The sequence below is a fragment of the Urocampus carinirostris genome, chromosome 5 (genome assembly GCF_059441175.1).
Source record: "Urocampus carinirostris isolate Australia breed hairy pipefish chromosome 5, RoL_Ucar_1.0, whole genome shotgun sequence".
Classification (NCBI taxonomy): domain Eukaryota; kingdom Metazoa; phylum Chordata; class Actinopteri; order Syngnathiformes; family Syngnathidae; genus Urocampus; species Urocampus carinirostris.
The window spans coordinates 16,587,762-16,600,958 of NC_142353.1; the positions used below are offsets into that span (position 1 = coordinate 16,587,762).

General features: G+C 38.7%; 1 protein-coding gene across 4 annotated transcripts; it reads right to left on the minus strand.

The window, feature by feature from the left end:
* Nucleotides 1–853: 853 nt before the first annotated feature.
* Nucleotides 854–8,452, minus strand: tent2 (terminal nucleotidyltransferase 2). 4 transcript variants are annotated; one of them, XM_088335984.1, is made up of 15 exons: nt 8,389–8,452; nt 7,974–8,065; nt 7,347–7,445; nt 7,056–7,278; nt 6,863–6,974; nt 6,698–6,792; nt 6,562–6,619; nt 5,359–5,425; nt 5,195–5,271; nt 4,976–5,104; nt 4,858–4,901; nt 3,226–3,362; nt 1,485–1,576; nt 1,274–1,353; nt 854–1,184 (listed from the first exon to the last, which is right to left on the minus strand). In XM_088335984.1, exons 1-15 carry the CDS (start codon nt 8,389–8,391, stop codon nt 1,098–1,100), a joined length of 1,395 nt encoding a protein of 464 aa, XP_088192110.1. In that variant the 5' UTR covers nt 8,392–8,452; the 3' UTR covers nt 854–1,097. The 4 variants fall into 4 exon arrangements, with proteins under 4 accessions (XP_088192110.1, XP_088192109.1, XP_088192108.1 ...); XM_088335983.1 differs by lacking the exon at nt 8,389–8,452 and adding an exon at nt 8,151–8,381; XM_088335982.1 differs by lacking the exon at nt 8,389–8,452 and adding an exon at nt 8,136–8,381.
* Nucleotides 8,453–13,197: the final 4,745 nt, after the last annotated feature.

Here is a 13,197-nt window from a genome sequence, read left to right on the forward strand (position 1 = left end):
CTCAATGTGTCTTGAACCAGGTGAATATTTCAATGCATGGACTACATTTGATCAATGTCGAGGGCAATGTAGGTTAACTTGCATTACATCAATCTGTATTATTGAATATCAGCAGGAGTCCTGTGACTTTAAGATCAAAATCCCCTTCGGGGTTAAATATAGGCCTTGTGCTGAAACCGAACTCCCTCGTCTTTCCCCTCTGTTCTCGGCTTAGTGAGAGGACCGCTCATGCGCACAGGTTAGCTTTTACTATTTGCATCTATTAATATTCTGTTTTATAACATTCAATCAATTTTAGTAGGCCAGTTGGTAAGGACAGTAGACTGGTGCTAAAATATGACTACAGAAGTAGCTTTCAATTGACTTGCACCATTGCAACAAGTTATTTTGGATAATTTTAAAACTGTTTTTGAAACGTCAAGTTTGCTCAACACTACACTAGTTCACATCAGACATGCGTAGAGCCTCTCCCCTCCCCCCCACCTGGCTGGATCTGACCATCTCTGTCTGTCCCTCACCCCCACATACACCCCCCTCAGGAGAAAAACAAAGCCTGCAACAAGGACAATACAAACATCTTCTTTGTTCTCTTCTATCCTCACTGTAAAATGTGAACCTGGAGTGCCATGTCCCATTTTGTTGTCACAATATGCTCAACCCATTTTGTAACAATGACAATAAAGGTATTTTCTTTTCTATCATACTGTCCAGTTAAAATGAGTGGAATGGATATTTTAAATGCAAGTCACAATCATCCAAACCCAAAGTGTTGCTTCTGACCAATGCATAAAATACCACCCATTTTAAAATATCTTTTTTTGCAGTCCCACACAATTAATAATTTGCAAAAGAAACAAACAGGTTTTTTTTTATTTCACCGTCCATGTAAGCTGGGGGCAGTTGATCCGATTACCTAAAACAAAACTATACAAAAATGTAAAAAATAAAGACAGGCTGGAATGTGACAAGATATATTAAAAATTCCACCAAAGTCTTCACAATATGTATAAGTAAATTAGATTCATTTGCAGCAAACTGGCATTTTTTGAGAAATTGGGAACGAGTTTCGGTCTGGGAGACGAGCAGAAAGGACTTCCTCATTGCCAGGATGTTTCCTCATCAATGATCTCTTGTACAGAAAGAATAGAGTTTAGGTCCATCTCTTGCCGCAGAATCAGCCAGGACTGTAAAACATGTAGCGTAAGAAAATGTATATAAAAAAAACATGGTCATAAAAGTATCATCTGAAGGTGTTTTATCCAACCTAACATACCTGGTAAAATTGTGATTTAATGTAATTGAATTTGTCAAGGCTGAAGACTGCCCGCGCAACATTTTGCTTCTCAAATGGCTCTGAAAAAGGATTCCACGAAATAAAGAGGCAGTGACAATGTGTTATTTTTAATATTGAATCTCCAACAATCTTTTTTAGGTAATACATTTATTAAATGTTCAGTATTGCATCCTACCATTAGAATGCTTACCTTCCACACAAATGAGTTTATCTCTCCACGTCGGATGATTGTGCCTTGGTAAAGCTTTGCCGACTCGAACAGAAATCACATTCTTCTGCCAGCTGCATGAAAGAAACACAATACAAACGATTAAGTTGTGATTAAAAACAATATTCCATGTGAAAGAAATATATAAGGTAGCCTGTTCCGAATATCCAAGATATTTCTTTCAACTTCACAGTCCGTGAACAACATTTTGTGGTAATGTAAATAACAAAAACAAACCTATAACATCAAAATTATTGACTGTATTCATACTCCTAAGTATAAATACAATTTAGAAAAATAACTCAGTTAAACAACTAACGGTTTAAGTTGTTTATTGAATGTATTTAGAGCAAAGACTATAAACCCTAGTCATTACAGATAAAAAGTACTCAATAGAGAAGTTGTAAGTTATGTTTTTAATATTGGACACCAGATGGAATGCCAATTAGTTATTAGTTGTGATTGCTTCAGCAAGGCACAACTACATTGTTAAGTGCTGTAAGCGCAGGGCAACTCATTAACATTTATTCAATAAAATTATTATTATATCTATCTTCTTCCGCCGAATTTTGACGGGCCTCTCCTCCCAGACCTTTTGGAGTCGCCCGACGATTCATATACCAAAAATTCTGGCCGAATCAGGACTCTCCTGCGACAAAACAGATTTTCGATACGAGTCCCCATCCGGAATAATGGGTTTTGAGAATCTCCCATCCGGAATACATGGGCCCATTCATTTCTATGGGTAGTCATGGAAACGAGGGCTTTTTCTACTTAGTAGGGACTAAGCAGGGACTGTCCAGGGTGGCTTGAGGGCGCAGCCAGCCCAAGTATTAGCGCAAGCTAGCTGTAAACACTGTGGGCAATGCTAACTTCTTCATGCCCAAAAATTTTGGGAATGGCTATATTGTAACAACTTCATATTTACAAATTATGCCAATGGATTCATGTTAATGAGTTATGCCAATGGGTACATATTAAAAAGTGATGCTAACGGCTAAATGCTAACTTCTTTATGCTAAAAAATGTTGGTAATGGAAATATTTTAACGACTTCATATATACAATTTATGATAATGGGTACATGTTGATGAGTTATGCTAACGGGTACATGCTAAAAAGTGAAGCCATCAGCTAAATGCTAACTGCTTCATGTTAAAAAATGTTGGTAATGGCTATATTTTAACGACTTCATATTTACAAATTATGCTAATGGATTCATGTTGATGAGTTAAGCTAATGGATACATGCCAAAAAGTGATGCTAACGGTTAAATGCTAACTTTTCAATGCTAAAAAATTTTGGTAATGGCAATATTGTTACGACTTCATATTTACAAATTATGCTAATGGACTCGTGTTGGTGAGTTATGCTAATGGTTACATGCTATAAAGTGATGCTAACGGCTAAATGCTAACTGCTTCATGTTAAAAAATTTCGGTGATGGCTTTTTTTAACAACTTCATATTTACAAACTATGCTAATAGATACATGTTGATGAGTTATGCTAATAGCTACAGGCTTAAAAGTGATGCTAATGGTTAAATGCTAACTCCTTCATGCTAAAAATTTATGCTGATGGCCACATGCTAACGAATCAGCAAAATGAATAGGCTCAATGGATTCCGGGTGGACCAATTCAAATCGAACGGCCCATTCTATTTGAACATGTATATTTTAATTTTTTTTAAAGTGCAATAACAGTGTTATTACTATGTTTTTACCTGAAATCTTTGGCGTAATACTTGAGAAAACCCAGAAAAAGCGTTCCCAAAGACGACTGGTTTTGAGACTTGTAGCGGGGGATGCTTCTGGCTCCCTCAGGGATCATGTCAATCTCCAAAGAGGGATTAAAGAATTCCTAAAAATAAAAGAATAAAAGTTTTCAAAACTCCAATTTATTATATCCCTCATCGTTAATAGATAAAAACCATTGAACAGTGAACACAGAATGTATTTGAATTATTTTGAACAGTTAAATTTGACATTATTTTCCTGACATTCCAAGAAGGATCTAGAACGTTGACTGGTGTGAGACAGGGCTGTTTGATGTCGCCATGAATGTTTAATGTGTACATGGATGGTGTGGTGAGAAAGGTGAATGCAAGAGTATTTAGCAGAGGTGTAGAGATGATGGATAACAGTGGAACGGTGTGGCAGGTAAGTCAGTTGTTGTTTGCAGATGACACAGCACTTGTGGCTGATTCTGAGGAACATTGAGAAGGTTGGTAACGGAGTTTGGAAGAGTGTGTTATAGGGGTAAGTTATGTGTGAATGTCGGGAAGAGTAAGGTGATGAGGTGTTCACGTGATGGAGTGCGCATAGTGTTGGAAATAAGGTTGCATGGAAAGGTGCTGGAAGTAGTTGAAAGCTGTAGTTACTTGGGTTGTGATGTAGCGGCAATTAGTGGAATGAAGTGTGAGGTATTGCACGGAGTAAATTAAGGAAGCAAGATTTTGGGTGTTCTGAGGAGAGTGACGGGTAACAAGAGTATGAGTATGGATGTTAAGAGAGGACTGTATGAGAGTGTGATTGTGCCAACTGTGTTGTATGGTGCAGAGACTTGGAGCCTGAACACAGATTTGAGAAGGAAATTAAATGTTTTTGAGATGAAGTGTTTGAGGAGTATGTTAGGAGTGACAAGATTGGATAGATTGAGAAATGAAATTGTGAGAGACAGAACTGGAGTAGTAGTGTAACTGAGCAAGCGTGTGGATGAGAGAGTACTCGGGTTTGGACACATGGAGAGGATGGCTGAGGAGTGAATGTTGAAGAGGATCTACAGAGCAGAAGTAAATGGAAAGAGACCAAGAGGAAAGCTCCGATTGACGTGGATGGATGGTGTTATGAGTGCACTGCAGGAAAGAGGTCTAAATATAGCGCAAGCTAGAGCTCTTGTTGGTAATAAGAAAGAGTGGAGGTGTTGTGAAAGGATAGTGGGATGTTTGGACGCGTTCTAAGGGATGGGCAGGGCACCTGTATGATACGGCAGGGGTAAACCGGCAAAAGCTGTCGGGCCCTGCTGTTGAACAGAAGAGTGTGTTGTGTCACCCTGACCCGAGTGACATGGCCGCTTTCTCGTGTCCCGTTTCATCTGGAGGGATGAAAGCATGACCGACTTGGGTGCCGAGGTGCTTAACTTGTTTGGGTGTTTGGGCATTTGGGTTGGCCATGGTCAAATGTTTTGTGTTTTTTGCTACTTCTGTCCTCTTTTCTTCGTTTTTGTGTATGTGTTTGTCTTGCTGTCGGTCACCCCTCTTGAGGGATATGACCAGGGTAGGTAGATAGATAGATAGATCTAGAATTTTAATTGGGTGGCATGCTTAGGTCAAAATAGCCAAAGTGGGGCGACTTACTGGAAAATCCATCTGCAGTGAAGGAGCCACTGGTTTTGCAAGTGCTGAAATGACAAATATAAATGAGAAAGTGTTGTGATGTGAATGAAACGATATACTTTTGTGTGTGTGTACTAACTCTGGAGGTAGTGCAGCACCATGAGCGCCAGAGCGTAGCTGCTTAACGTTCCTTGACTGGCATCATTGATCTGATGGTGCCGTGCCCATTTCTTGATAACAAGCATGAGGGGTCGTATCCTGGGCTCGACTTGACATAAAAAAGGAACATGAAAAGGTCAATTTAGCCATTTCTCCAATAACTGAAGGGGACTGAATTTTGAATTGGGAAGAAAATTACCATTTGCATAACTCTTTAGGAGGAATGTGTTTCGGATTCCCACTACATTGTTGACGTTTAGATCAAACGTCAAATTGCTTAAGGATAGAAGCATACTTGTTTCATTCTTCAATGCAGCACAATATGAAAGCCAAATTCAAGGACAGGTGTTGCTCCTACCTTACCTGCCTTTCTCACAGAACCGGAGGATCGGCACTTTGGCTCTGATAAGATGCAGCTGCTCCACTAAATCTGGGAAAAAAAGCACGCCCGTTTCTTCCAAACATGTCATTCCAAAGGAAATAGCACCACCTTCTGGGATGAGTTTCTGATGCATAGTAATCACTGCATGGCTGTTAGTTTTAATAAGAAAGCAACAGATTTTGACAAATATCAATTATAATTGATCACTAGTGAGTATTGCCCACTGAATTTGAATCTATCGGTCGTGATCAAAGGTTTCCAACAGAAAAAAAAAATGTTTGCTTTGCAGGACCAGCTGTTTAATTTGAAATAATGTTCTAATATAAGACTTAACTATGTAACTATAAACATATACAGTACAAAGATGCACACCCCCACAAATAATTTCTTCATAGTTGATTCAAAACTTTTACATTTAATACACTTGCACCCCTTGTATATCAGAGGTCTCACATTTCCAGCCCGCATGGCGATAGTCTGAGGCCCGCGCCTTAATATGAAGGATTTACATCAGGGCGTCCTGCTTAAATTTGATATAAAATGCCTCATCTGTGCTAATTAGTCAGGCAGGGCTCAAAATTGGAAACAATTCACTCCTAAACCACAATATCAGAGTGTGCCTAATACAAAATAAAATAAAAAGCTGGGATAACGCGATTTCTGTTAGATGTGTTTTGAATGCAATATTTGAAAGTCTTTGGCCAGTCGCTCTCATCGAAAACATGAGGTGGAGCGAAAGAGAGAGAGTGGATGACAGAGGGACAAAGAGGACAGAAAGATAGACGGATATGGAGAGACACGGAAAGAGATAGAAAAACAAGAAGAAACAGAGAAGGGGAGATAAACTAAAAGACACAGGGGAGACGCAGGAAAGGGGCCGGAGAGAGGCAGAGAGAGATCACAGAACCTTTTTGGAATACAACTCCCGTGAAAAGCGAGGAATGATTGTAGTAGAATGCTTGATGCGATACGACCCCACTTTGCCTGCAACAACCAGCACCAGAGTAGGTTGAGTTTTAAATCCCTTCTCTTCATGGTTATCTGAAGGTTTACATTGATAAAAGCTAATGATCTTATGTTCCCAAGATTCATCTCAATTTAGCTTGCCTGAAATTATAATTTATTTTACCTTAGATGAGCATGTTGATTCTACTTAAGTAAAAAAAAAAAAACATTATACTTACTCATCGATCTCATAATCCTTTGGAGATCAGAAAGGACAGTAACTGGTGCGGTGTTCTTCTGAAATCGAATTTGAGAATGAGAGAAAATGAGTGATAATACAAATCACAAAAAAAGGCAGGGGGGAAAAAAACAGACATTTAGACTTTCATGGAGGACAAAACACATGTCTGCATCACTGCTACGGCAGCCGAATCCACTCATTGTTGATCCAGTCATGTACAGCTTCCCCACTGTGAAAGAAAACAACATGGTGTTGAAAAAAATGGACAGAGAAAGAGATACAGTATCATGAAAACATACTTTTGGATACACGCTTGTCTTGTTGCAGCAAACTTCTGTACATATCTTTCCGACATAAATCAGAAGGCTGCTGCCGGCACATCTCGAACAGTGTAATCATCTGATTGCTTAGCTGAAGAGCACAATAATATGAGAACATGCCTACAACATGAAAACACACACTGAAATGCTATGCAGCTTCCTTTGACGGTACCTTGTCTTCACGGATGTTCATGGAGCAGCTTACGTAATGTTGCGCATGTGAGTGAGGGGTGGGAGTGGGGTGATCTAAATCAGGAGATGATCTTGAGGTTGCCGATGATTGAATGAAAGAACATGGAGGTTGCCGGTAGCCAGGATGTGCTGATGGAGGAAAGGAGAGGTCTTCACCACGCAGTCTCTTCACAGTGGGGGAGCCATCACCCTCATGTTGCCGCCTGCAGAGTATTTGACAATATAAGGCTCCTAATATTGTTAAAAATATAATTCTAGCAAATTGGCATACTTGCGGCAATTATTTCTAGTGAGAAGAGATGGACCTGGAGACAATGAGGAAGGATCCTGTTCATAAGTCGGCAAGTTGTTGTGTGCAGGAACAACATGGCTGCAAACAACATGTTCATCAATTAGACCAGGCATGTAAAACTCAAGTTTGGCTCTAGGGCCGGATCTAGCGCGCAAGCCCTATTTTGACATAAATGAATTAGACATATACTTCACAGTCTGAAGACGAACAAAACAGAATTCAGCTAGGGTTGGCGATTTAAGACTTGGGCAGCACGGCGGCACAGTGGTTAGCGCGTGTGCGTCACAGTTCTGAGGTCATGAGATTGAATCTCCTGTGTGGAGTTTGCATGTTTTCCCCTGTGCTTGCGTTGGTTTCCTCCGGGCACGCCCACATTCCAAAAACATGCATGTTAGGTTAATTGGCCGGTCCAAATTGTCCCTAGGTGTGAATGAGCAAGCGAATTGTCTGTCTCCGTGTGCCCTGCGACTGGCTGGCAATCAGTTCAGGGTGTCCCCTGCCCACTGCCCGAAGATAGCTGGGATGGGCTCCAGCACCCCCGTGACCCTATTGAGGATAAGCGGTGCAGATAATGGATGGGTGGATTCAAGACTTGGCTGTTCTCACCCATTGACTGCCCCGTGCTGGTTAAAGTGTTGATCCACGGATGGTAACCAGGGTTTGGTTGCTGGTCGCCTCGGGAACATGCCTTGTAAATTCTGGGTGTCAAAAGAATAAAAAATATATTAAACAAGGGTAAACGGACTGGATGCAAAACAATATACGCACAATAAGTATTACAACATTAAACATAAATTGCAGAAAACGTCTCCAAATGATCACTAGCTCTTGCTGTAGATGAGGTAAACTAGCTGCTAAGAGCTAGCACATCAACCCTCAAACCCCGTCAAAAAAACAATGGAAATTATAATAGCGCCTTAAAAAACAATAAAAAACAACACATGCAATTTCTACAGCCTCAAAAATAATAACAACTCGCTTTAAAAAAATATATGTATGAAAACACGTCTTCAAGATCTACCATTTCTAGACGTGGAGCACTTCCTGTCAGCTCGATCTCGCGTTATAGTGACGTCAGCATTTTTAAATTAAAGCGAACGTAACATCTTTTCACCACGGCATTGACAATTGTCTCATGGAGTTGATTTTTTTCAGTAATAAACATAAAATTTGTTTAGTCGTCATACGACAAGCGAAATCACATTTTAAGGGACATTGTGTATTCTATAGCGACTCATTGTGGTAAGAAAAGTACTTAGATTATTCAAACAATTTTTTATATAATTTGTACTAATACAGTACATGAATTATCATATAAATATGCATTTTCTCAAAATCTCATTGGTCGGGATATATTTGTATGTATTTTACTTATGAGGAGCTGACACGATTGTCTGCCATCTTGCTGTTTCGGGTACCTCCCCAAAAATCCAAAACCTTGTAGAAAGCTCAGTTGAATAATGAGAAGAAAATTGTGTTATTTTGTCACTATGCTTTTCCGTAGTATGAATACTTCCCTGGTCTATGTAGCACTCGTTTTCGGTTGCATAACACTATACAAACACATCTTTTAGTTAAACACTACACGCTATCCTTTTAAAAGTGATCTTTTTTATTTAAAGGGTGCGTGGAGTGTGTCCGTAAAATGTGAAAAGTTAAATATTGTTTTTCTATCAGGTTTGTGTTAACGATGCCCAACTGAGTTCAAAGAGCCCTTATGCTTTATTTTCCACTGTGATTATCTGCTTTCACCTTGATTGTTTTCAGAGTTGTTTGGGGCGGAAAACATTGGGTCTGAGGAATGGGGGCTGGCAGTCCTAAAAAGTGATGTCATGCTCGTCCCTGCAAATTTTTTTTTTAGTATAGTGTGAAACTGGTGAAAGCAATAAGAGGGCTTTTTCAATTCGGGTCAAAACGCAAAACCAAACCCGAGAAAGAAAAACGAAGAAAAGATTATTCAAGCCCATCTAAGAAATGCAAATATTTGCACATGCATCATAAGTGAGCTGACTGAGGCTGCAATCATGGCTTTGAACCAGGAGATGGCGGCAGTGAGTAACTAAGCTCCAAATTCTGTACATCTGTAAATAATAAGGAAAAATACCTGAACCATCATTTAAACATGATTTTTTTTCTTAAGGACAAAAAAGGTGTATTTACTTTACATAACATGAACCTCAAATGGACATTACTATCAGCTTTTTTGCTACGCGTGCTACCCGAAAAAACAAAAATCTTTGCAAAAAACATTGGAGGAAAATGAAGTTTGGTTACTTTGAGTCTCCATAGTATGTATTCTTCCTTGTATTTTTTATTTGGCACTTATCGGTTAGATAGATTGATAGATAGATAGATAGATAGATAGATAAATAGATAGATAGATAGATAGATAGATAGATAGATAGATAGACATTTAGATGGATGGAGACATAGATAGATAGATAGATAGATAGATAGATAGATAGATAGATAGATAGATAGATAGATAGATAGATAGATAGATAGATAGATAGATAGATAGATAGATAGATAGATAGATAGATAGATAGATAGATAGATAGATAGATAGATAGATTTAGATAGGGTTGGGCGGATCTATCCAATTGTCAATACCATTGATACTTAGCAAGTACGAGGATATGATTGATAATATTTACTTGGGATCGATACTTTGCCCCTCCATCAATTCCCACCAAAATGTCGCTTTTTTATGTAGATAGCGCAGCACTTTTCGCTCTTACCCAGCACCCTGGGCCACTCTCGAAGTTTATGCCTGAATGTGTGACTGACAGGCACACTTTTAGCAACTCCCTCTCCGATCACCTCTACTAGAAGCTGAAGCTGACAATTAGAAAGCACAGTGCAGAGTGGAAAACTATAGATAAGGACAATACCAGTGAGGTCAATGGTTCTGCTATTGTGGCACATAAGCGTGACCAACCCGTTATGCCCATACTCCCAAGCACCCCCAAAATTATAGCATTTTTAAAACTCCCCATTCCTTGATAAAGGACAAGATAGTCTTAAATCTGATTTTTAAAAAGAGTGCTAAATAAAAAAAAGAAAGAAAAATAAAACAAAAATGTGAGCAACGCAGCATCGGAAAAATGCCACTGCCTTAAGAGTTATACAAATAAACAGGACTTGACTCGATTTGACCTGAAATGGTTCAGTCCATTAGACTTCCAGCACCACTCTTTTTTACTCGGCTATTGTTCTGTGAAGGCTCTATTGCAGGGGTGTCATTTTAACTCAGGGGCCACACGATAGAACAAACATTCTGTCTGGGGCCGGACTAGTAATAATAATAATAATAATAATTTCCTTGTATTGTCATTCTGTGTAACAATGTACACAGAACGAAATGTCGATTGCACCTGACCCGTTGTAGCGAGCCGATGCAGATTAAAGAGAAAGAAAAAGAGAGATAAATAAATAAGACAAAGAGTGAGGGAAAAGGAAAGAGGGCGGGACAGAGAGGGAGAGAGCGTGAGAAACAAAAGATAAAAAGTCGTGACAGAGGGGGAAAAGAAAGGGACAGGAAGAAAGAAATCCAAAGAGAAATAGAAAGACGGAGAGAAAAGATAAAAGAAAGCGCGAAGGGTATGAAGAGAGAAATAGAAAAGAGAGAAAAGGAAAAAAGGAAGTTAGAGCAAAAGAGGTTAGAAGACACAGAGAGAGAAAGAGACAAAGAGCAACAAAGGAGGAGAAAAAGAGAGACAGAGTGAGTGAAAGAGACAGAGACAGAGTGGAAGAAAAGGGGTGGAAAAGAAAGTGAAAGAGAGAGAGAGAGAGAGAGAGAGAGAGAAGAGAGAGAGAGAGAGAGAGAGAGAGAGAGAGAGAGAGAGAGAGAGAGAGAGAGAGAGAGAGAGAGAGAGAGAGAAATACAAGTACAGTGTCAGAGGCACCTGGCTTTGGCAACATCAAGTTGACATATTTCAACCTGCAGCTTGTTTTTCTCTTGCGCTTGTCTCACGGGCCGGATTCAATCCCTGAGCGGGCCTGATCTGGCCCGCGGGCCGCCTGTTTGACACTTGTTCTCTATTGTATTACGGTGAGAGTACAGTATGTAATGCAGTGGTTATGTTGAACAACTATTTTCCCACCCAATACTTTGACTTTATTATCATCAACAAATATTAGTTGTCATGTTCTGTTTTTTTTTGTGTTGTGCTTCTCTTTGTTGACTCATTTTAGCTGCATTGAATTGTAGTAATCGTGTTTCTGCTAACCACAAGCTCTAATGTGACGTTCACAAATGGGAAATGACATTCCTGAACAGTGTTGAACGGTGCTATATCACTTTAAAGCCCCAGGGTAAAATATTTGACCACTAGATGGCACAGTGTTATCTATTACAAAGGAAAATCAGTGCCACAGAGCACAGCATCAAAGCAAGTTTACAGACAAACATGCCGGCTACCTCTTAGTAGTATGTAAAAGTAGTACAAATTTCTCCCCCTATGATTTATTTAAATCCAAACTAACAATGGTACGATAGTTCCGTTTTTTCTTCTTCTAGTATTTAAATCAATGTGTTTTTTCTTTTACCAAATGAAAGTTTTTTTTTATCACTCGGAGACACTAAATATTACACACTGTCCCTTTAACTAGAATGAGAAAAAAAACAGTCGGACACTCTGGGGGCTCAGCACCCCCAAAACTCTGATGAGCAACAACCAAAAATGTAAACATGTTACTGTTCCTGAACAAGCACTCGTAAATCTGTCATTACTACGGCAACAAAGACAGTGAGAGAAAATTGATACTTTATTAGCACCGCTGACTTTATTTTCAAAATATTATGCAATATTCTCGTTGTTATACAAAATAGTTCTGGTATTTTTGTTACATTTCTGCTTTTTTGTTTGACTTTATTGGCTTTCGTTCAGAAACATTTGTAATATAAATATTTATTTAATTTTCTTATACTTTTGAAGTTGGAATGAATTTGAGAATTGAAATTTAAAACGTCCCGAGGTTGAAAAAGGGGATACCGGTAAACCATGCATGTGTGTCATTATATCCCTCTGGTTATTAGGACAAAATGTGAAGATGCATTTGTTATATGGAAAGTATAAAAAGGCAAAGGAGGACATTGTAGTTTTGCTTCTTAAAGTGTGCTTCTGAGGCACAAAATGAAAACGTTGATCAACAAACTGCTCTAATTTCTTCCCTTTGCTTGAAATTTTTTATTGGGTTGTTGTTTTATCTTGAATATTAGCCTTTCGTTTGCATTTAAGAGTTAAGTGTGAGCACACAGAGGTTCACTCTGGTTTCATGAACTATTTTACCCTGTCTAAAGACGCCCCAAGGGGAACCTGAATGCCGTAACACTTCAATATAATAACTTCGTTTTTCAGACGGCTAAGAATTGTCCACTTTTTACTTTTCGAGATATTTTTCACACATATTGGAGAAGGTAAATGACAGAAATGTTCATTTTCCCTTGATGTATTAAAATATGAACCTTTGTAACACAGTGTAAAGTCTTGTTCGGTAAAAAACACTCCAATGACATTTTCAACTCTCCACATTCTCAAGCATATTACATATCCTTTTGACTTTGGGAATGTTTATCATATTCAATTATTTAACCCCCAAAACAAATTTGTTGACACATTTTAAGTTCATTCACTTTGATATTTATTGTTGTGGATTGAAAAAAAGTACACAAATTGAAATGTATTGCTATTTCTTTTTTTTTGTAGGATAAGTCGAAATTTAATATGATCTTTCGATAAGGTGGTAGGAAGAAAGTTTCTTACATATTTGCAGGTGTGTAGCATATATTTGTATGTATTTTTGTTTATTGACTAATTAATCAACG

What these genes read in the sequence shown, in the direction of transcription:
- tent2 (XM_088335982.1), bottom strand. Translation starts at nt 8,159, where the DNA reads ATGTTTAATGTTGTAATACTTATT. An exon ending in GGTGCTGCACTACCTCCAGA is followed by an intron (nt 4,902 to 4,975) that starts GTTAGTACACAC and finishes TTGTCATTTCAG; the next exon opens with CACTTGCAAAACCAGTGGCT. An exon ending in TATTACGCCAAAGATTTCAG is followed by an intron (nt 1,577 to 3,225) that starts GTAAAAACATAG and finishes TCTTTCATGCAG; the next exon opens with CTGGCAGAAGAATGTGATTT.